At 38.2% G+C, this 22780-nt stretch overlaps 1 protein-coding gene across 1 annotated transcript in view; it reads left to right on the plus strand.

Annotated features, from left to right (window-relative positions):
- Positions 1-22027, plus strand: part of LOC149152295 (uncharacterized) — a 51112-nt gene extending 29085 nt beyond the window's left edge. Inside the window, 2 exon segments of the mRNA XM_089443438.1 lie at positions 21236-21438; positions 21440-22027. Coding sequence (XP_089299564.1) covers positions 21236-21438; positions 21440-22027 — 791 coding nt within the window.
- Positions 22028-22780: the final 753 nt, after the last annotated feature.

Genomic DNA, 22780 nt, shown 5'->3' on the forward strand with positions numbered 1-22780 from the left:
AACGACAAAGATAACTCGGTCCTTTTCATTTTTAGAGAGTCTGAAAAGGTACATAAAGTTAACTGCAAAAGTCCTTTTTCGTCATCTAATCCCTTAAGTCCGAAAAAGTATAAAACAATACAGAAGGGATGAGTTTTCGATAGTTTTAACGAGCCGAACAAAACAAGCGCTCGATCTTTTTGTGCAATAATCCCTCAGGTCCAAAAAGATTAAAATCTAGAGGAGGGATAGCAATTCCGGTCGCTTTAATGAGCTGGAAGGCCAAAACTCGGCAATCTTTTCATATTTTACGAGTCAGATGAAAAGAGCTTAAAGAAGACTCGTCTTTTGAGGAACGAGTGATAAAACGGGTTAGCAGCTGATTCCAGGTACAGGTTGGAATTTTCCAATCACGGCAATGTCACAAGGATGGCTAGGTGAAATCACTCTTCGGAGCTATTCCTCAAAATGGGTAAACAATCATATGGAGGTGAACGATCGGCCAAATGAAAAGTGGAGGTGACGGTGCAAACACGACCAAGGCTTTAACGGCTGATAATACTACATTCACGGTGATTATTTACCAGAATAGTTCATTTTTTAACGAGCTTAAACGCGGGTTGAAACATTTGCTCGATCTTATGTTTATTTTTTAACGAGCATGAACTATGTGCTAAAACTACTCCGATCTTGCGTTTATTTTTTAACGAGCATGAACTGTGTGCTAAAACTGCTCGATTAACCCAGTCATATGATAAGAGTGTCTCATCAAGATTCCATTTTTTATGGAGCTTCATCTCACAAAGCTTTGCTCCGGATCCTTTCGTTATGCAAGTTCAGAAACGACTAATCCTACGAGTTTAAAGGGTTAGAGGTCTTAAAAATTTAAAAAATAAATAGCCGCCCCTTGCTTGCACTCAAAAAGGTTTGCATGCCCCCAGGCATAAAGTACGATTTCAAGGTTACCCCTACTTCATTTCCGTCAAAACATTTGTTTCACTGAGAGAGGCCTACCTCTTTCAGGTTACCCAAAGATTGTTTCATTAATCTTTCAAACAAAACACTTCCTCGGCAATGTCTACCGAAGTAGACAAAGGTGAGCGACGAAGCTCGCCAACTCACATAACTTTGACAAAAGAATCTTATTCTAGAATAACCCCTCTTCCTAGAAGGACGGGGTACAGACTAGTCATATTCTCTCGCGGAAACCTACTCTATACCCAAAGTTTCCCTGCCGAAGCAGACCAGGACATATGCCCCCTGGGTTCCAGTCATATCCTCCCGGATTACTCGCGCTCATCAGGAGGACGGACAGTGGGTTGAGACACTTCTTGCGTGAAGAGACCATTTAGGGATGGTACATGACTATTTGCGATGCGTGATCCGGGAAATGAAAGTTGGTCCATGAGCTTGACCACTCTTCCTTCGTGCGGAAAACACATTACTCTAAAGAGTGAGGAGACGATGGCTCCCATGCAATATATGTAGTCTCGTCCAAGGAGTAGGTTATAATCCAAGGGTCCTTGAACGACCATCACGTTCATTTGAATGGTCTTCCCATTCAATGTGATAGGCACATTGGGGAGGATCCCTAAAGGTCGACTGGTTCCTTTATCGAAGCCTGACAGATTTCTCATTTCAGGCAAAAGCGCTGGCGAACCAAGCGCTTTCCAAGCAATAGAGGAAAGGATACTCACAGATGCCCCCTCATCAATGATGGTGCCAGCCATTACCATTTTTTATATTTGAACGATAATTCGGAATGGTATGCTTGCTAGCAACCGGGGTCTGCCTAGTTGGTTCCAGTCGAACGAGACAACTAGGTTGTTTGGTGGTGGGACCGAATAGATGGCCGGATATCGCTCTGACGAACTTCCTTCCTGCGATAAAGGAATGGGTGCATTGCCCCCTTGTTCGTCGGAGTCTGTGTTGATGAAGAGAATTTGGATGGTGTCGTCTTTATTCTCTTCTGTGATGGTATCATTCAAAGATAGAGCCTCTGAAGGCAAAACCGGGTCAACTGCCGCCTCAACCTTTTGACTTTTGTCAAGTATGGATTCAGACGGTTCATCTTCAATGATAGGTGCTTCGGCTGACCACCTGAGCGGGCCAGCCAGGTTCTCAACCAGTGAAGGACTTGGCAGGAGTTTTTGATATCCAGGAGGAAGTTGCGCTCGTAAAATCGGGTGATCTTCCAAAACTCTTTTAGCCTCGTCTAAGAAGGGACAACGGTGGATGGCATGGTCGCCTTCACACAGTTTGCAGGGAAATCTAGCTTTCCCTCTCTGTCCTATGGCTTCACTTTCACTAGTTGATGGTGTGCAGTCAACATGACTATCAGAGGTTGACGCCACCGAATTGTGCAAACGGGGAGACCAGTCCCTTAGTATCCGAGGGATGCAGGGACAATCTCTGTGGAAGTGGTCTCCCTTGCATATGACACATGGCGATTTAGGCCTAGTCAGTGCTGTGTGTGGATTTTTGTCAGACGACACTTGTTTGCCCCCAGTCGCTTTTGGCTCTTTCTTCTTCTTTTCCTTCTTCTCCTTAGGAACTTGGTTTTTTGTTTTACCAGTTCCGTCAAGCGAAGAGGAAGGAGGAGAAGAAGAATTAGATGAAGTAGAAGGTTGGTGGGCAACTTTGGTATGGTCTAACTGTTGACTCGACTGTTCAAGAATAGTGGTGTTCTGAATGGCACTGGTTGAAAAGAGCCAGACCGACAGGCCAATTGTCAGTCCTGGAAGCGACAATGTGGCCATATGGGGCGCACCAACATCTCCCCAAGAGGAGAAGGGATTAGGATTTCCATCAAGGGGAATTCCTTGGTTGGTGGGCTCCATTTTTTCAACCTAAAGATCAATACAGGAATAGAGGGTGATTGTTCCGTTTAAAATAAATTTTTAACGACGCTTAGACACAACTTGCTTTTTCAATTTTAAAGAGTCAAGAAAAAGCTAAAGATGACTCTAGTCTCCTTCGATGTTTTAACGAGCCCGAAGTGACAAATGCTCGGATGGACTTTTTCCGTTATAGAGTTTGAAAAAGGCCAAAAGGAACTACTCTGGAGTTCTAGGCAGAGGGTGTGCCAAACTTTTCGCAAAACCGCAGAATACTTTTTAGGGTACGGGCAGTCGATCTTCCTGAATGTTGTGTTCAGTGCATTGGGATCAGTAGGGCGGCCGACACGGCTTCCTATGGATAAAGGTTATATTCCTATAGGGGTCTCCCAATATATACGCGACGGTACGTGGGAGCACAATCCGTACTGGTACTAATCGTCCCTCAGGAGGAATCACCCAACCATCAGTGAGGCGACCAGTGACCAGGTTTTACGACGCCGGAACACGTCTCTAGCCTAGACCTCTATGTTGTGCGGTATGTTGCAAAGTGTTGTTAAGTTCATTCAATTTATTTTAGGTTTATCTTTTTAGAAGTTTGCCTTTCTGGATCACCACGAGATGTATGATACAATTCCTAAATGCAGTCTAAAGATGATAAGCAAGCTTTATATCTTTTCAACTATGAAAATCCTAGCTACAAAGGGAAAAGAAAGACACCATCTTTTCTCAAAGAGCAATCAGCACACTCTAATGCACTTTTCTAAATCAAGCATGCAAACTATCAAGATGCAAATGCACAATACAGGTGTTTGTTTTCCGCTTTCTTAGTATTGATGCCTACAAAGAAAGCTTTTTGTACAACTTTGAATTTGCTTTTAAATGACAAATACAAACAAGTTTACCTTTTCGAAATCAGAAAGGGTAGAAGAGAATACAACACTTTACGAATTTCGAAATGAACACTTGTTTCAACACTTAAAAGAGACAAACTCAAACCAAAATCAAAAGTAAATGTATAATCAACTGTAAACAGCCAATGAACTCTCTCCTAAGATCACAATCAACAGATCTGAATCAAGGGCTACAGGATGACTATTTCACTCATGCAAAGGAAAACTGTAAATGACGCCACAAACACATAAAAACACTCACAGTCTTTTTGTACAAAAGGAGGTAGAATTTAAGCAGAGAAAAGGAGTTATCAGACTGGTACCTATGCTGGTTACAGGCTGCAAAAATCAGAGATCAAAACAAGGCAAAACAGAGCAGAGAACCCCAGCTGCACAAGGCCTAACTGGATTAGCGCACCCTCAACACAGGGGTTTTGACATTCAGCGCACGTAGCCTTCACGGGACCTGCGTTGAAATGCAGAACCTCTTCACAGGGTCTGCGCTGAAGGAGAAACGAGAGTTTCTCACTGGGTTCTGGGTCACAGTTTGCTGATTAATCTACGGTTTCAGGCCAAATAAAAGCAACAAGCAAGGTACAATCAAAGGGATGCTTTGAGGGTGTACTAAGATCTATCAAAAAGGATCATCAAATCATTTGTGAATCCATTGTTCAGATCATAGACAAATCCAGTGATTGGATCAAAGCAGCAGCTGTCTACTTTGCATCTGAGAATAGCAGATGCAGTTCGATTGTTGCTGTTGAGTCTATGAAACAAACACTGATAGAGACACAAATAAAATGACTAAACATATCTCCCCAGCGAAGTCGCCAATTTGTTGTGGGGAAAAATGCCTATGCAGGACGATCCTATCCACCTAAGGTGTGACAGTGCCTTAGCAACAAACAGAGACAGCTATTCTAGTATTCTTCCTTTATGAATTAAGAATGAAGAGAGATGGATGGACTAACCGGTGTCTTCCGTTTGTCCCTCGATCCAGTTTCTCTTCTCTTTGAGAGTTCCCAGCTACTTGCCTTCTCGCTCGCCCAGCTTCAACAGGTCTCTGCAAGATCACAAGAAGAGAACACTACACAAAGACATAGATTCATATTCATAACTAGTTCAGGATTAGAAATAAACTAAACATACTAATGCAATCATACATCAAAGATACATCAGTATATAGGAGAAACCAAGATAGCTTTATTGATGAATAACAAGGTTCAAGAAGAGATACAACCAAGAAGGCTCCAATCCAGCATCTCCTTCCCAGCAAATGGAATTCCTATCTTCACCTCCCTTCAAAGCATTAAGCACCCAATGATTCCAGTCTCAAACCAACAGAAATTCTTTGCAATAACAAAATTCCAGCCTCCTTGGATCTCATGGAGGAGAGATCCATATATAGATGTTTGGAGAGAGGATGAGTCAGCTTGAGATCTGACTAGTGTCCTCTCCCTCTGTCAGTTCTTGATTCCACTTGGAGGTTCTTGCTTCCACTTGGAGATTGGGAACCTCTTACTCATCACCAGTCAAATTCACTGAGGCAAGTGTCATTGAGGAAGATTCTGGAAGCTTCCTGGGTCTTGACACCTCTTGGAATGAACTTTCCATTTGTCAATTCCCGCTCAGCGCACCCTGGTAGCGCCTCTACCTGCGTTGCAGTGCAGGTAGCCAGTGTTGACTTTGCATTTCAGCGCAGACAGCTAGTGGAGCCACTGAATTGATCCTGAATTGACTTGTTTTTGAGTAGTTTCTGGTGGAGAACTTCTGTGAATTGCTGTGGTTTGTTAGACTTGTTCCTCTATGGGTAGGAACAACATGTTTAGGGACTTTGGATCCCTTAGATTATGGACATTTCATGCTCAATGCTGTAAGGCACAAAAATGTCTATAACACACACTAGCGGTTTCATGGTGCTCATAATGATGAGAAAGTCCACCTTCATGCTTAACCTCTGATAATCCCCATGAAGCTCTGAAGAAGTCACAAGAGATGAAATCATCCCAATTGATGCCCTGTACTCCAAGCTAATGAACCACCAAAATCTTAATAAGAGAAAAATGATAAACACTGTTAAGTTGCTCCTGAGGAGTTTTGTGCTGCACAAGCGTGCTCATCCTCTCTATGTTCCGACAAAATAAATACGAAATTTTCATCATCCATACCCTGGTGAAATGCATGAGAAACCTGATGTGATAAGCATAGAGACGAGAGAACAGTCCCTCACAGCTGAAATATTTCATGATCAATTTCATTAGTGGAGCATATTCGTCTTTCAGATATCAGAATGGGAACACTCTCTTGAGCTGCCTCAAGAAACCGGTTTTAATGTATGGCTCATAATGCTACCGGTCAATATTTTGCTTCTTGTGCCATGGTTCTCCAATGGTCAGTATGCCAGTTGCTAATGAGACAGATTTTGGTGTAAGCGTGAAGGTGACACCGGCTAAGGTAGCTTGATCTCCATGTAAGTGCAACACAAAATGACAAGCCAGCTCATGATGAAATTGAACACTAGCCACCTTTTGACAAAACTCATAGCATGACTGATGCTGAAAACAAAACATGGAAAGAGGGAAGGCCTGCAATTCTGTAAGGGTGGTTGGTTCTTCTCTAACATGTCTGCCACCTTTATGAGGCCTCCGGGGTGCCTGTTCTTCCAAGGGTGAGTCACTTTGGGTTTCCACTTCATAGTCTGATGAATCCTCAGATGCCATGACTGCTGTTTTTCAACTGCCTTGGAGAAAAAGATGTTGGTGTATGAAAACTGTGTTGAACTACTCTTTTTAGGGATGTATTCAAATTCTGCCACCAAGGGGAAAATGCAACAAGGGATTGTTAGGAAGGAGGGGGGAAAAGATGAAGAGTTTAGGGACTATTAGGATACATTTTGTTTAGGGAAATGTAGGAGGGTTTTGGGAAGTTTATCTAAGGTAGGGTTTGGGGTTTTTGCATTTGTAGAGGTGTGGAAGGGAATTGGGAATAGGAATTTAATAATTTTTAGGGATAGGGAAGAATAAAATTAAGGAGAAATGGAATAAGGGAGAAGGGAATGATGGAAAGAAAGGAAAAAATGGGATGGAGGGGGAACCTTTGTAACAAAACAATGAATTTGCAACCCTAACAACAATTGGCTTGAGTAATTTTAGAGGTGGGGTTTGAGAGTTTTTATTTCAAACAATAGCAGCGATAAACCACCATCACATTAGCATAAAATGAATGAAACATTACGATGGCGGTACTACCTGGAAAATCCAAACGATTAAATGGAAATTTGGTGAAGTTTTGAATGAGTTTCGGGCTTTCAGGTGTATGCACCGCGCTGTCTGAGTGCGTCACACCCGTTCAAATTTTCACTGGACAATTTCTCCCAGTGCATCATGCCTCTCCAGTGTGTTGCGCCACCTGTTCTATGCACCGTGCCCACCAAGTTTCCTCCAACTTCACCCAAAACATGCATTTGCTCACCCAATTGCTTTGAACTATTACCTCTTTACTCTTGGCATTCAAAATGACCTTGACCCTCATGGAGAAATCTTTATAAAGACATGGAGACATGGTTTTGATTTTTGATTCTCCAAAACCCATTTTTATAATGTTTGACATTGGCACTTTTTCACACTTTAATGCAACTCCGTTTTTCACACTTCCTTTTTTATTTTTCACTGAAATGATGAATTTTTTTTGGCAATTTTTTGCAAGGACAGCTGACATGGAATTTGGCAAAGGAGACCAGGGCTACACCTGAGGATTTGAAAAACTGAAAACTTTGAAAATTATTACAAAAGGACAAAATGTTTGACTTTTCTTCAAAACAACATTTTGAAGAATAGTCATAATCCATCCATATGCTGATGAAAATATTTGAATGACAACTTTGTAAGAACCTCCCTCTGGCCTACTGGCATTATTAGACACTTTAACGACTCAATTTGTGAAACCCTAGACCTAGTGACTGAAAATAACTCTTGCTGATCAAAAGACATGAAAACTTGATTTTGATGAACAGACCTGAGCCAGCAGTGCAAAGCATGAGGGGGATGAATGACAAAGCCCTTCCGTCAGATTATGGCATGCCCCTAGCAGAATGCAACTGAGTGAAACGAGCGAGACACCTAAAAATGAAATGCAAAAAGAGTTTTGATCTCTGACGGAGGGATGACCAGACCGACTCTAACATTGAGGGTGCTAAGATCTTTTGAAGGGTCATAATAATAAATCACTAAATTCATGAGAACAAAAATCAGCTTGCTTAGATATAAGACAACTAGTATCGTTATGAAAATGGTGTGCTATTGATTTAAGTTATCTCTCAATTTCCAACATGTCTCCCTTAACATTACCTACATGAAGAAATCAACTTGGCTTGCATCATCTCTCACAAGGGGCCGCAAACTACCCATGAGTCCCCCACATGTAAAAATAAGCTTTCACGAGTACTTACACACTATCCATACACAAATTTACATGTAAATATCAACTGTTTCAAGCGCTCACAAACAACCCAGTTGTAAAAGATAGCTCTCCTAGAATTAGTACCCTTAGTGAATATCAAGTGCTCCAATGATCAATATTCAGCACTTACATATAAAATTAAGTATTTAAACCAAGTTTTTTTTCTTATTTCATCAACAATGAGAAAAGAGTAAAGAGATTCATTTTCTTATATGTATATGCAGGTTTAATTGACACTTTTTTATGTTTTAGGATGCTAGCACTCCTTAGTTTCCCATGGCTGAGAAAGGAGACTATAGGAGGTAGCCTCAAACCAAATTTTGACTTGGTATATACCCCTACCAAATCAAATAGCGATATCTCAAACAATCTCACAGTCAATGAAAGTGACTGGAGAACATGCGGATTTTAGGCTAGGTAATTGGCATAGTAGGGTTTGATTTAGGGTGTGTTGGACAGAAGCACTAGGTCTAAAAACTAGGTCAAGAATCCCAAATGATCAGTTGCAAAGATAAGATGGGGCAAGGTAAATACAATCAGTGGCACAAAGAAAATTTTGTCATTGTAGTATGGTGAGGGAAAAAGAAAAATCAAAATGAGCATATAAGTATGAATTCATTTGCTTAGAAGAGAAAACACTTATGTGAAAACCTCAAATAAAACAGAGCATATTGATCATGAAATATTCTTTAAAACTTAAGAGATAATCACCAGAAGAATATAAATGGATGCTAAAATACTTAATCATCAAATGCATAAAGAAAACTAAAGAAACACAGTGCCACAAACCACATCACAGGAATCCCATGAAAATAGCTGCAACTACTTATATTTCTACAAAAATGTCTAATACACTAGTCCAAGAGATGAGTTCAGGAATCCAACTCCCTCTATGAGTTCATTTTGACTACATATATATGTAAAACAACATTCCCCCCCCTTAGGGGTAAAATCCTCCTTCTTAGGCACTGATTTCCTACTCCTACCCAATCCCTTCCACATCAAGAGTAGTTAGAAACTACTTTCCTCTTTTACATAAATTTATTTGAATTTTACTTGAGAGAATTTAATTACAAACTATCCACTCTAACCATCATTATAATATTCAACTACATCAAGTAAAAATATTTTGACACTAATTACATTGGCCAAAGTTGGATTTTACCAAGCAAAACTCGAAATCTGGCTTTCCCACATAAGCGCAACGAAAATTTCAGAAGCACAACGTGGTCTAGCAGAAACGTAGCATGGTCTTTGAGGATTTTTTTGGTGGCTTTGCTTGATCTCTGAGCTGAACTGGTGGTTTGTGAAGGTAGTTGAGAATGTCTAGAAGACCTCTAAAGATTCAAGCCTACAAAAATCCACCTCCAAAGCGCCTAAAAACCAAATCTTCTAAGAATACTCTAGAAGCGTAGTGTGGGGTCTAGAATAGTGGCAGAAACATGAACAATTGTTAGTTTTTTTACTTTTCAGTCAAAACTGTGAGCTGACATGAAAGACAGTATATATTTGTGATGTAGAGGTCAAGAGAAACCTAGATATCTGTGACATTCCTCATTTTATGCTCTAAGAATAAGCATATCATGGCCATGTTGTGCTTATGTACATCAAAATTTCTAGAATTAACCAAAAAACTCAAAATTTGCCAAACAATTCCCAAAATTTTTTGCTTCATCATTTTTTAGTCATGGCTTAGACAACTAGAGATGGATCAACTAGAAAATCAAAGTTATCTCTCTTCTTAAGCTTGATTAGGTCTTTCTTAATCCTTCTCTTCATGTTCCTAACCCTCATCTTGCACACCAAGTTTCTTACATAATAGTGCCTTGCCATATGCCTCTTCAGGGAAGTGTTTGTTTTTTCCTCCCTCACAACCTTCTCTAGGTACACATTCACTCTCTCAAACCAATATTCCTTGTCCTCTTGAATTTTAGCTGCTATGGAGTCATGAAAGGTTTCTAGGGTTTGAGTAGGAGGAAGATTTTATGCTTGTTGTCCCTTCTTAATCAAGGCTCTGGCTGCGGGTCTCTTTGACTGTACCTATGTGTCTTAATCTTGTTTTTCTTCATCAATGACTGCCTTACCTTTGCACTTATCTATCTTGCTGTATGATGGGGGCTCTTCATGTGATTTACCTTGCAGCATTAGGGTTAGCTTCAATTTCCTATTCTCTTGTTTCAAGAGAGCCACCATGAAATTTTCCTTAGCAAGATCATCTTTGAGCTCCCCGATCTATGCCTCTTTCTCTTTGACTATATCTTCAACTTCTTTGTCTTCATTGTGTTCTGTTATGTCAACCATGTCTAAACCAAGAGATTTTTGTTCTTCACTGTGCAATAGTGTATCATGTCTACCTCTTAATGATTCTTATCTCATAATGCTAGGCTGAACTCTTTCCTCACTAATAGTCTTCCTAGGAAGCATCTTATCTTGAGCCCTAGTTCTAGGTCTAGGCATCTCAACTATTTCAGGGGCAAACACCAATCTTTTACCTCTGCTATAAGTCTTTGTAATCTCTTCCCTAGGTGTCTTTGTCACTGATGGCCTACTTGATGAGCCAACCTCCTATGGCCTAGATGGTGCTAATGGAGTGCTTTTACTATTAGGTTGACTAATGGTAGGCATAAGAGAAGTTGCTTGCATGAATGTATCCCATGGTATGTTAACCTATGAAAGCTGAGGAAGAATTATGACTTTGACCAAACCATGATGAAATAAACTTGCATGATGATCTCTCCCTTTGCTTTGTACTTTCTCAGTCATCTTGACTAGGCTCCTGAATAAGTAATGGGGCAAGTTCAGTGGTTTGATGGCAGTGAAGTGCATCAACAACCTTATGTGATACTGATACAACCTAGAAAACCTCCCTTCACAAGTAAAATACTTCATAATCACCTTCATCAAAGGAGCATATCTATCCAACAATTGCCTGAAAGGAAAGATATGAGTGGGAGCATCTTTGTAGTGTGGTTTCAGGAAGACTTTGTAGTTTTCAATGTCCAAATCCATCCCCTTAAACCAAATTTATTATTTTATATGGATACATGTGGCTGAAGCTATGACATCTACTGATATGATGAAATCCATCCATACTATGGTGGTTTTATCCCTCTTGAAATTTGTAGCAAAAAGGTTGGTCAACTTAGCATGGCAGCATACCTCTTGTATCTTTTCACAAAACCCTAGGAAACCCACATCTTCAAATGATTTCTTGATGAATGATGAGTCATTTATCTCCTTCATATGAGTTGGCTCATATTTGGATACATTCCCTCCTTTGTTATACTTCTTCTTCTCACTGTCCATGGTGTTGGTTTGCATGATAAAAACCCTAGCTTGATAGGAGGGAAGGGAAGGGTAGGATTGGAAGAACAGGGGAAAATGGGGCAACTAGTTTAGGTAAGAGAATAGATGGGATAGGGATTAGGGAAATTTGTAGGAAAATTCTAGGGGGTAGGGATAGATGTTAGGGAGACTTAGGAAGTGGAATTTCTTGAAATGGATGAGGGAAAGAGGGGGAAAATCCAACAACACAATCCTAACCCATAATTTTAGCAAAAGCGCAACGTGGTCTAGGGTTTTTGGGGAAAATAATGGAAATGAGGGAGATGGGTGTGGGAAGTGGTTGGGAGATGTGTATGAAGTGTGTATAGGGGTGTTAGGGTAGGAAAACTAGGGTATTTATCTCTGAACTGAACAAAACACCAAGAAGACCAAAAGCGCAGCGAAAAACCCTAAGAGAATAATTTCACCATTTACTGAAGGAAATCTCTATATAAAAGTTTGATGAGAGGCTATACTTACTTGCTAAGAGTCTCTGGAACATGTAGATTTCTGAATGAACCCTTTTGATGCTCTCTTTTACCTCCAAATCCAAAAACACAATGTGCTTACCAGAAACGCAGCGTGCTCAATAGCAAGGGCATTAGTGATGGAAAAATCAGAGTTTTGAAGGCTGAAGTGAAGCACAATGGTGGATGAGATCTCTAGGAAGATGAAATGAAGTGATTTAATGCTTATATGGTCTATTTATAGCTTGAAAGTCAATTTTTTCTTTTGGTGATGGTATGACATTACATGTCCTTTTGAGAATCAACATGATGAGGTAGTGTATTGCAGCTTTATTGCTCTTTTTGGAAAGGTTACATCTCCATGTGGGGTAAATGTACCTTTGAAAACTTTTTTGAACACTTTTCCCTAATTACTAACTCCCATATGGTGACTATAGTGATGACATGACTCCCTACATGAGTTTTGATGACATGGCCTAATCATGACACCAAATGCATATCTTGAACCATGATTTGGAACTTTGAACCTTTAAAGTATTAATCTTTATGATTTGCTGACCAAAATGATGACCAAGACACTCATTTGATGACCTATTATAAAGAATGATGACATGACCATAATGACATTGTATGACCTTGAAAATGGAGGGAGCAGTAATAATACCTAGACACCGACCCATGACCATTTCAGAACAAGGACATGTAAAATTTTATTTGAAGCTAGAACAATTTGACCTAAGACCTTATCAACCACATGAAAGAGTACATTTGATCATTGAAACTACGTGAACACTAACATAAGCAACCTTCATGGGGGCTTATCTTTAACATTACGATATGGTATTGTACATCCTAACCATTCCAAGGACATAGCTTTCTCTATTAGGCGTACTTGAAATAGACTCATCCATGATTTTGGGATATATCTTTCCTTGATATATGTATGTATGTATCAATGTACATTACATATATTTTGTTGAGATATGGTTTTTTGGATAAAGATTTTTTTTTTTCAAAATTGAATATGCTAACTACATTTTTTGAAGTTTAGATTTCTTTGAGGAAATCAACTTCAGCTAAAAGTTGTTTTTTTAAGAATGAACAATCATCCTTCTACATTATGTTTATATTACATGGACATTATCTACATATTCTTTTTATTATTGCAGTGTGAATGGCTCACAATAGACATGATGGAGTGTAATAGTACGTGTTAAAGTGGACCAAATTCTATGAATCGGGAACTTCAGAAAGGCCTCATGTTGCATTGGAAGTTTTTAATATAAAAGAGTGAGAATGGGTTTTGAGAACTTCCTTTGAAATCCAAAGGTAGTAGAGTGATTTTATTTTTGCGAGCATTTTTTCCATCTTCCTAATTATTTTGTTTGCGACTTTTAAAAAGGTTATATGCATATTCATACACTATATTCCTTTATGGATAATGAAAATTAAATTTACTGTGAGTGTGGAGTAGAATAGATAAATTAGCAATGAGGCAATAATGATTTTTAAGAGAACTCAAGGCTTTGTTACGATGTGTAAAATACCTAAAATGTTTACATGTTTACCGTCTCATGTGATGTATTATCCTCATTGCTTGATAGCATTCAAGTAAAGGTTCAAATTCATTATCAAACCACCTTGATATTCCCTCGTGTAATGTTATTCTAGCTTACTTATATATCCTACTCATAATAGGAGGGAATTTGTTCATGAGTATCTTAATGAAATGTTGTAATATCCCCCAACCGATTGAAATGGTTGGACAAAATAATAATAATAATAATAAGAAAAATAAATAAATAAGCGGCATTAGCCCATAGTAATTTCCCATAGTTTCTTCCGAGAAGCCCAGCTATAAAAGGAGCAACATCCATAGAAAGGCATGGAATTTAGTTTTCTCTTCATTGTTATTTTGAGAGCTCGTGTGAGTTTTCAAGTGAGGGATTTCAATATTCTCTATGATTCATGGGAGCGCACCAACATGTATATCCAGTTTGCAAGATGACGTAGGCTTCCAGACGTTGGAAGGAAGAGCATAAAAAAGGACCCCACTTGTATGCATCATTCTAATCATTTAATGAGGGTCGAGCCTCACTCTTTGGCAATAAAACAACAACTATGTCCTCTGGTTTTAAGTATTTGGGTTGTTTTATCAAGCCAGTTAGCTACCAAATAGTGGATTGGGACTAGCTGATCCATAAAGTCAAAAGTAAGTTATCCATGTGGGACCATAGATGACTTTCTATTTGCTGAAGAGTAATAGGATGCATTTGTTTCTCATCCCCCTGACAGCCATTAAAAAAATTGATACCATTATTGCATGATTTCTCTGGTCTGGTGTTGGAAATGAAAAAAAGATACGCCTTAGTATACTAGAGGCTCTATCTCGGCTATATGAGATGGGGGGATGGGGCATGAGAGACACAAAGTGCTTCAACTTAGAACTTCTCTCTAGAAACCTATGGAGGGATTTTAACTCTCATGGAATTTAGCAGGAGGTTGTACATGGGCTCCACAAGCCAGTAGGCAATCATACATTTGGAGGAGCATGACATTGTCGAAAGACTAGATATGTGGAAACCTGCGATGGCAAGTTGGAGATGGGAGAAAAATCCACATTGGATTGGATGACATTAAGGGATTTTCTGGGAACCACTTCCTTTCTCCACAAATCATTTAATATTTGCACCAAAGGGGTATATGTTTCCTAGCAGATTTACACATCATTGAGTTTCAAGGAACTCTTGAACACATATGGCCCCACTCGTGGGACTTGGGTCTACTAACTGGTTTGGAACTGGAATGGGAAACATACAGATATAATTTAGTTTCCGCAAGTATCTCAATCACCAATAGGGATGACTCTCTTACCTGGGGTGGCAGGAATGTCAACAAAAAGATAGCAGTCAAAGAATTTTACCTATACATCTATGGTTTTCCTACGAGATCGCTCTTTTAGGATTGGACTATTTCTATGTGGAAGTGGGAGGCCACTTTAAATCTCAAATGCTTCTCTTGGTTGAATTCAACTAAATTATCACACGGGATAATTTGATGAAAAGAGGTTTTCTTGGTCCTACTAGATGTCAATTATGCAGAAATGTGGTTGAGAATTGCCTACACTTATTTCTTGGATGCTCTTTTGTAAAATAAGTTTGGAGGCACATTGCTGAGTTATTGGGGATAACAATGGATTCCAATTGGCAGTCTATTTACACATGCCTCTGTTATTGGTCTAGCATGCACAAATCCTTCAAGACAGTCCCACTATATGTGCTTTGGGGCATTTGGATCTCTCTAAATGCTGCTATTTTTTAGGACAAAGTCCCTCTCATTGTTGTCAAATGTCTTAACATCATTGTGAATTTTTTAGAGATTGGTCCATGGATGCCTCGACTCTCCAAGTGAGATGCCTCCTTCAAATATATGGGAGATTCTTTCCCAATGGGTTTTTTTGATGGGGCTGAGAAAGGTGGCAACTGTGGGTGTGGGGCACTCATCAAGCTCAGTCATGAAATGGAATATCATTTTTAATATCATGGTGAGGGAGGGTATAAACATAAGGGCTAAAATTGTAGCTCTTTGGGGGATCCTGAAATGTGTGAAATGGTTGGAGATTTAATCTATCAAGACAATTAGGGATTCGAAATCTATCATTGAGTGGGTGTTGGGACAAAGTTCCCTCTAGATCCCGCCCCCACCCCCCGCCCGCCCCATCCCCACCCCTTACACCATTGGATGGCACAAATCATGCAGATCATTCATTCTTATGAGGAAATATCCTTTGTTCATGTATATAGGGAACAAAATGGGATGACGGATGCCCTGTCTAAACATGGACTTCTCCTCTGTTTTGGCATGGTGGAATTTGAAATAATTTTGGATGGCTTTATATGTGCTCGATGATCCTTTGAGTTCTGAGCTAGGGTATATTTTGGCCTTCATGTTCCTGTCTTCCTGTAGATGTTGGAAGTTTTACTTTTTTTTTTGGTTTTGAGGAATCTAAAATTTTTGAATGCAGGGTATTGAGAATTTTATTATATGTTTATTGTAAGGTACATGGATGTATGCAAAATGTAGAAGACTGGTATTTTTCCATCTACTATATAAACATTTTATTAATCAAGATGTTATGTTTTTCTTTTTATTTTTTTTTTGAAAAAAAAGGAGGGTCAAGCCTCTGCTAGTTGATTAATTTGTCCCTACACAGTCTTCATGACCAATAATGTCGTCTCAGTAGTTCCTATGGCGTGGAAAGGGGATCATTACATCACAAAGGAAGAGGGTCAGTTGTCATCATTGTCTCTGTCCAAAACATGAGAAAGATGGTCATCACTGGAGTCATAGCTTGCTGAAATCATCACTGATCATTAGGTCAAGTCGTCAGTCATCGCTGGAGTCTGAGCCTGCAGAGTTCACATAATCTACAACGGGTGTTGAGGATCGTATCTCAGGGGGGGAGCATGTTACCATTGCACATGCTGGGGAGAGAAGATCAGGGTGGAGGGTGTTACCATGGCACACAATGGAGAGAGGAGATCGTGAACCTTTAAGCTCTTCACTCTTGGCATAGATTCTGATCCACTTTCATGGTAGTTGTAATGGCCATCTTTCACTTCTATTGTGTGTGGATGTTTGCTTTCACATGAGTTGTATGTCAGTGAACTAATTCGTGGATTATTTCACATATGTTTGTTGAATCTTTCTCTTTCATTCCATGCATAGCACTAGTTGTTAGTTGTGAAATACTTTACAATTAAGTTTTAGTACTCTTTTACTCTTGTATGTCCTATATGGTTTTTGCTAACTAATTTCTCTTAAGATATACTTAGTACTCTTATTGTTGTGCTATTACGATCTTGTATGTTGTATTGCAAGTTTATAATTTGTGGGTTGATTCATCCTCACTCTTCGAGTATTTCACACTCACCTCGAATTAACATTTCTTCACTCAAAACCCAAGAAAAAGAAACAAATTGGTGGTAGCTGAGCCCACATATCGAATGAGACTCATATCCCAAACAGTGTGAGGTATAAATGAGACTTTGCAGTGGGAAGATCCCTTTACCATTGGTGGTGCATTTTTCCTCGTCAACATAATGATAATATTGGGTTTGGATCTCAACCTATTTTTTGCAGGTTGTAGTACCTAGGGGAAAGGTTTCCTTACATATTCTAAATTGTTCATCTTGCCATCATGCTACATGCACATGTTGAGTAAATGTTCCAATTTTTATAAAAAAATTATTTCATGAAATCAAATACTCATGCCTAATGCCACAAATATAAGTTCATCATAAAAAACATATATGTTGAATTTGAAAATGCGATAAGAAATAATGTGATGTTAACTTAGCTAGGACTTCAACAATGTAGTCTATTTTCTTTCTTTACCACTATCTAGTTCATAGGTAACATATTTGAATCTTTGTTTACTATCACCCTCCAAAATATGTGCTCCTTATTTTTACGAATGCACCAACTTAATGATCCAAATCCATTGCACCTAGAGCATGTCCCATCTGAACAAGATTTTGCATAATATCATTTTTTCTTCAGCCTTGGATGTGTGATGCTATGAATAAATTCTCTTGATGAAAAATGTGGTAGTTTGGATGAGAAATCCTACACAATGTCACAATGAAAAACATGATGAATGTGTACATATGTGTCATACAAATAATCTATTTTTGCATGGTATTTACAACATGTGTTACGATCTATGCATGTTCTAACATACCAAGTTTTGTATTTCTCAAAAGATCTTTGGTACAGGTTCAATTCCATGGGCTCTCTCTTGAATCTCTCATAGAGTTCTATTTGTGTCATGTCAAGGAAGTGCTTAAGGTGGGGTTAGTGGTCTTCACGACATTTTTTTATTTTAGCACATATTTTTTATTGGATGAAGCCCTATTATTTCCATGCCAAAAATTTTGTACTAGTTCCTTAACATCATAAATTAACTTCATGTGTGAATGAGACGACCTACCTATGAAGGGACAATAATATGTTTTGAATGTGGTAACCTACAAATGAATACCCAATAATTTTCTTGAGAGAGAGAGAGCGAGCGCGAGAGAGAGAGAGAGATCATATGTGCCTTGACATCTATTTTTTTTCTCATCCAAATTTTACAAAATGAAACATCTCAAAAGGAAAGATAGAAAAAATGTCAAGCTAACCTATTTGAAGCATGTTTCAAGAGAATTTAGGAACATTATATTCCTCATATCATATCTATGAAATTATAGTAAGACAAGGTCTAAAATTTCTATCAGAAGTAACTTGGGATCTCTTCTTTGTCTCCTCTCTATTTTAGATTCTGAAACATTAGAGAGAAATATATATAGAAAATAAACAGTTTGCATATTTGAATAATATTTTAGAAGCATTCAAGAAGCCTCAATTCTCTATAGCGTATCTATGAAATTATAGTGAACCAACACATGTAATTTTAAACATAGGTAGATGACAATATTCTATCTATACCCTCCAAGTTTCACAATCCAAAACATCTTAGAACAAAATTTATAGCAAAACTCGCTAGCTAACATATTTGAAGAAGATTTTGAGAGAATTAAGGAAGCCTAAATTCCTTAAAGCATATCTATGAAACTATAGTGAAAAAATGTACGCAGTTTGAAACATAAATATATAACAATAGTCTAACTACATCCTCCTAGTTTCAAGGTTCAAAAATTCCCAAAACAAAATTTATAGCAAAAAATTCCATGTTGACATGTTTGAAGAAGATTTCAAGAGCATTCAAGAAGCATAACTTCCTTAGACCATATCTCTGTGTTGGTATTATGGTCCATGTGTTGCCCTTGATGGAAGCCCGCATATATGATAACCAAATGTATTTTCAAGTCAGTTCATAAATGACAAATTGATGTATGATGACAACTCACATTATAACAGGTCAATTCATAGGTAACAAAGTAATGACTCAGAAAAATAGAATGATGGAACAAAATGATGATCAAAGGTTTACATCTCAGAATTAGAATTTTGATATAGGGAGATTGTTAGTGTTGTCCTTGATAGAAGCCTACCTAATGAGTTGTCCTTGATGACAACCTATTTGATGAAATGGAATCAGTTCAGAAGAATGATAAGGTTGAAAGTTAACATGATGTGTTTACAGATATGACAGAATGCATGACAATTCAGAGGAATCAGATCAGAATCAAGAAATTGAGGAAAAAGAATGTTTTAAGTTGTATATGATGTTTAGCATAGTCCAAGTTGAATATACACATGGGTACACAAAATAAAAGGCACGTATGTGTATGAATGTAGTTTCACAAAAGGAAAAGTGCATATGGGATGGAAAATTAACGTTAAAGAATATGAAGGGTCCATACCATGGTATTAGCCCATAATATTGAGCGTAATAATGGTTACTTGATCCCGTCTAAGAACACCATAGGTTCTAGGTGTTGTTTTAGTGCATGGTATTGGTAAAGTTTCTAAGTATGTAAGGAGGAGAAGACCAAAGGGATAAATTTGCAAGTGAAAGGGTTTTTTCATGAATACTTCTATCTGAAGTATATTTTGTGTTGGAAGGGCTATGGTTATGATATATATCTGAAACATCTTGTGCACCCTTGGATACAATGCTTGATCAGGATTATGAGACCTGAAATGACTTATCATTATATGATCTGATAATGGATAGGCTAGATGTGAGTCCTAACACATGTTTTATCTTTTAAATGCTATGATATGGGTATATCTTAAGTCTTAAAAAGCTGCGAAGTTATAAGTCATTATTTGTAGATCTATATGCAGGTTCGCCTCGGTGAAGGCGTGTATACATGTGGATTTAGCACTTCCAAGTAGCATATGCATAGGAAGGTCTTGTTGTTCAGAAATGAGTAAGCTATCTTATCAGTGTTGTTGTTTCACTGTGGTTTGTCAATGATGTCTTCATTAGATCTGAAGTTAAACTAATCATATAATGAGATTGAGTCTAGCTAACTGTTTGATTGAGTAAGAAGGGTTTGTTTTCGTAAATGACTGATCAATCTGATCAATGCTGCTACTTCTTTGTTGTTTGTCAATGATGTCCTCTTGATTGATCTGGGTTAAATGAGCATGTCTGAACTAGATTTGATTGAATGATGAAGCTCAATGAGGTTATGAATAGTGTTAATATTACTTGCTGATTAGAAACAGTTATAGTTTTGGTTCAAAATTTGTATGATTCAATATCTTTAGAAGTGTACGCAGGTTGAGTTACAGAAAGTAGTGTATCCACACAAATTGTCCTCATTGAAGTAACATATACATTCTGACATATGATTTTTGAGGTTGAATTTGGATCTGGTTGTTTGTGCATTGTTCTGGGTTCAATTCTATGTACTGGTTACAGTGATATGACTGTTCTAGCTAATTGGTTGAATTTTTATTAAGTGTTGGTTGATTGGGTTTTCAATGATTGATTCAATTGTGACAGAAGTTTCATTTAGCGATTGATTCAAATATTAATGATTTGGGTTTCAGTTACGTTAGATATTAATGATTGAGTTTCAGTGATTGATGATTGGGTTTCAATGATTGATTGATTCAGTTGTGTTAGAGATAAATGACAGTGTTGCAGTGATGAGTTAAAGTTTAATTTTTGATATTAAGCTTAAGTGTTGTTAATGCTTCTAGTGTGAAAATTTGATGAAACATGGCCTACAAGTAATGATGTGTTGAAGAAGGTGGATCCAGTCTAAAAATTTGATGAAACATGTTCCATGGACAATGCTGAGGGTTGGAGACTCCAGTGAGGAAGTTTAAGCTTCCTACCAGTAGTAGCTGGTGATTAGATCAAGGGGTTGGAACTTCCTTCCAGTAGGAGCTAGAGAACGAGTAAAGGTTGTAGCCTTCTGTAGGTTGGTTCTTGCATACTAGTATAAGTTTATGCTAGTACAAGAACCAGGGGGTTGTGTTGGGCCTCCATTTTGTCCTATTCTTACTCGGTCTCTCATGTTGTTGTTTGGCTAAATGATTATTTTTTAGAATATTTGTTACTTCCCTTGTTTCATGAGGATTAAAACATTATTAATAAATGTTTGTATGTTTTAGGTTTAAAATTGGTTCGATCATGCCTTTATACAGGCTTTGGTCCTACATTTACCTTCTTGGATAGTGTAGCAGATTCCTACACCATGCAATAGATTCTTGTACCATGCAACAATTTCTTGTACCAATTGGGATTCCTGCACCAGTTATAGTGGGCTTCCTACACTCTGAAGAGTCTCTCGACTATACTCATTTTCAGTTCTAATCGACATCATATTGGTTTTTGTGTTACATGTGGTTGGACTTTATTCATGGTATAAAAGAGATGATCTACTATATCCACTTGTTATGCTTCCTCCAAATACAATACCACCCTTTTGGCATGCACTATTCATCATTTTGGTCAATGATACAATGGTGCGACAAGTTGCAATGGTTTTGAAATGTGGTCTTTTCACATATATATAAGAATAGTTGAGGCCATAACTATCGGAAGCAGGTTCAAATGTTGACTTTGGTTGAATACATTCTGTTACTCTATCATGTATTGCTTCCTACACTTGTTTGGTATTGCTTCTTCTTGAACAAAGAATATGGTAGTCTGTTTTCATCTCTCACAATAGCGTTGTACCGTACCTTTAAGCTGACATCAATTGTGGAGAAGGTGAAATCTTTCTTTGCAACAATGAAGGCACTATCCCGCAAAGAAGTCCGATATGGGTCATATGCTACTATAGAGGAGGTTCTTGCTACTGGAGACTTGTGCGCAATCTGTGAGGAGAAAATGCATGCTCCCATATTATTATGTTATAAACATATATTTTGTGAGGAGTGTGTCTCAGAATGGTTCGAAAGGGAGACAACATGCTCACTTTGTCATGCTTTGGTAAAGCCAACTAATTTGAAGCGGTCAGAGACTCCATCAAATTTGGAAAATGATTTACAAGAAAGAAATATGACTCAGTGTAGACACTACAGAACATTGGTGGTTTTATTGGAGATTGTTTCTCTTCGAAGGACCAAAGATTTATTGAGAGTGGGACAGTGTTAACTTACTTCACAACTAAAGTACGCTTGGCTCCCAGAAAGTGCAATCAAATTATGGATGCCACGACAAGGGGAATAAGCTCTAGGCTAGCACAGTGCCATGAAAGAGGGAAGCGATTGAATCTATTATCGGACTCCAACTCGACCACAATGCCAAATTATCTGATATAATGCATTTCAGCGTGAGAAAGAAACATGTGGGAATTTTTACCATCATCCTCTCTTGCTATGACGACAAAGGTTTAAAACCAATGTGATGATGCATCGTTGTGCCATATGATGCAGAGTAATCGTTGTTAGTTTTAGAATCATAAAATGTTTCAGGCGATCCTAGTTTTATGAGCAAATTAATGTTATTTGAACAAGAAATTTGAGGAAGTAGTTTGTTCACCCACAACATCATTATAGGAAAAGAGGAACGAATTTCCAAAAATAATTCCTATTTTGAAATTTAGTTACAAACTCCATTTTATTCCTGGAAAATTGTTAAGATTCACAATCTGCCCCTCTTGTATTTCAATTAGCTGTTAAAAGCCTTAATTTGTATTTTGATCCATATATAAGTTGAAGAGACTACCTGGAGAGGGAGGAGTTAGTCAATTAATAGGCATGCACAGAAATGGAAGGAATGCATAGAAGGGAGGAGAAGTTGGTCTCAATGTAGAATCACGTCGTTATAACCAATGGATCACTTCTCCTAGTTGTTGGAGTTAAGTGTTTGTCTGCATAATGTAAAAGACTGATTTTAAATATTAAT

Source organism: Pinus tabuliformis, chromosome 9 (assembly GCF_031772625.1).
Source record: "Pinus tabuliformis cultivar Carrire ecotype Pingquan chromosome 9, CPIR1, whole genome shotgun sequence".
Lineage (NCBI taxonomy): Eukaryota > Viridiplantae > Streptophyta > Pinopsida > Pinales > Pinaceae > Pinus > Pinus tabuliformis.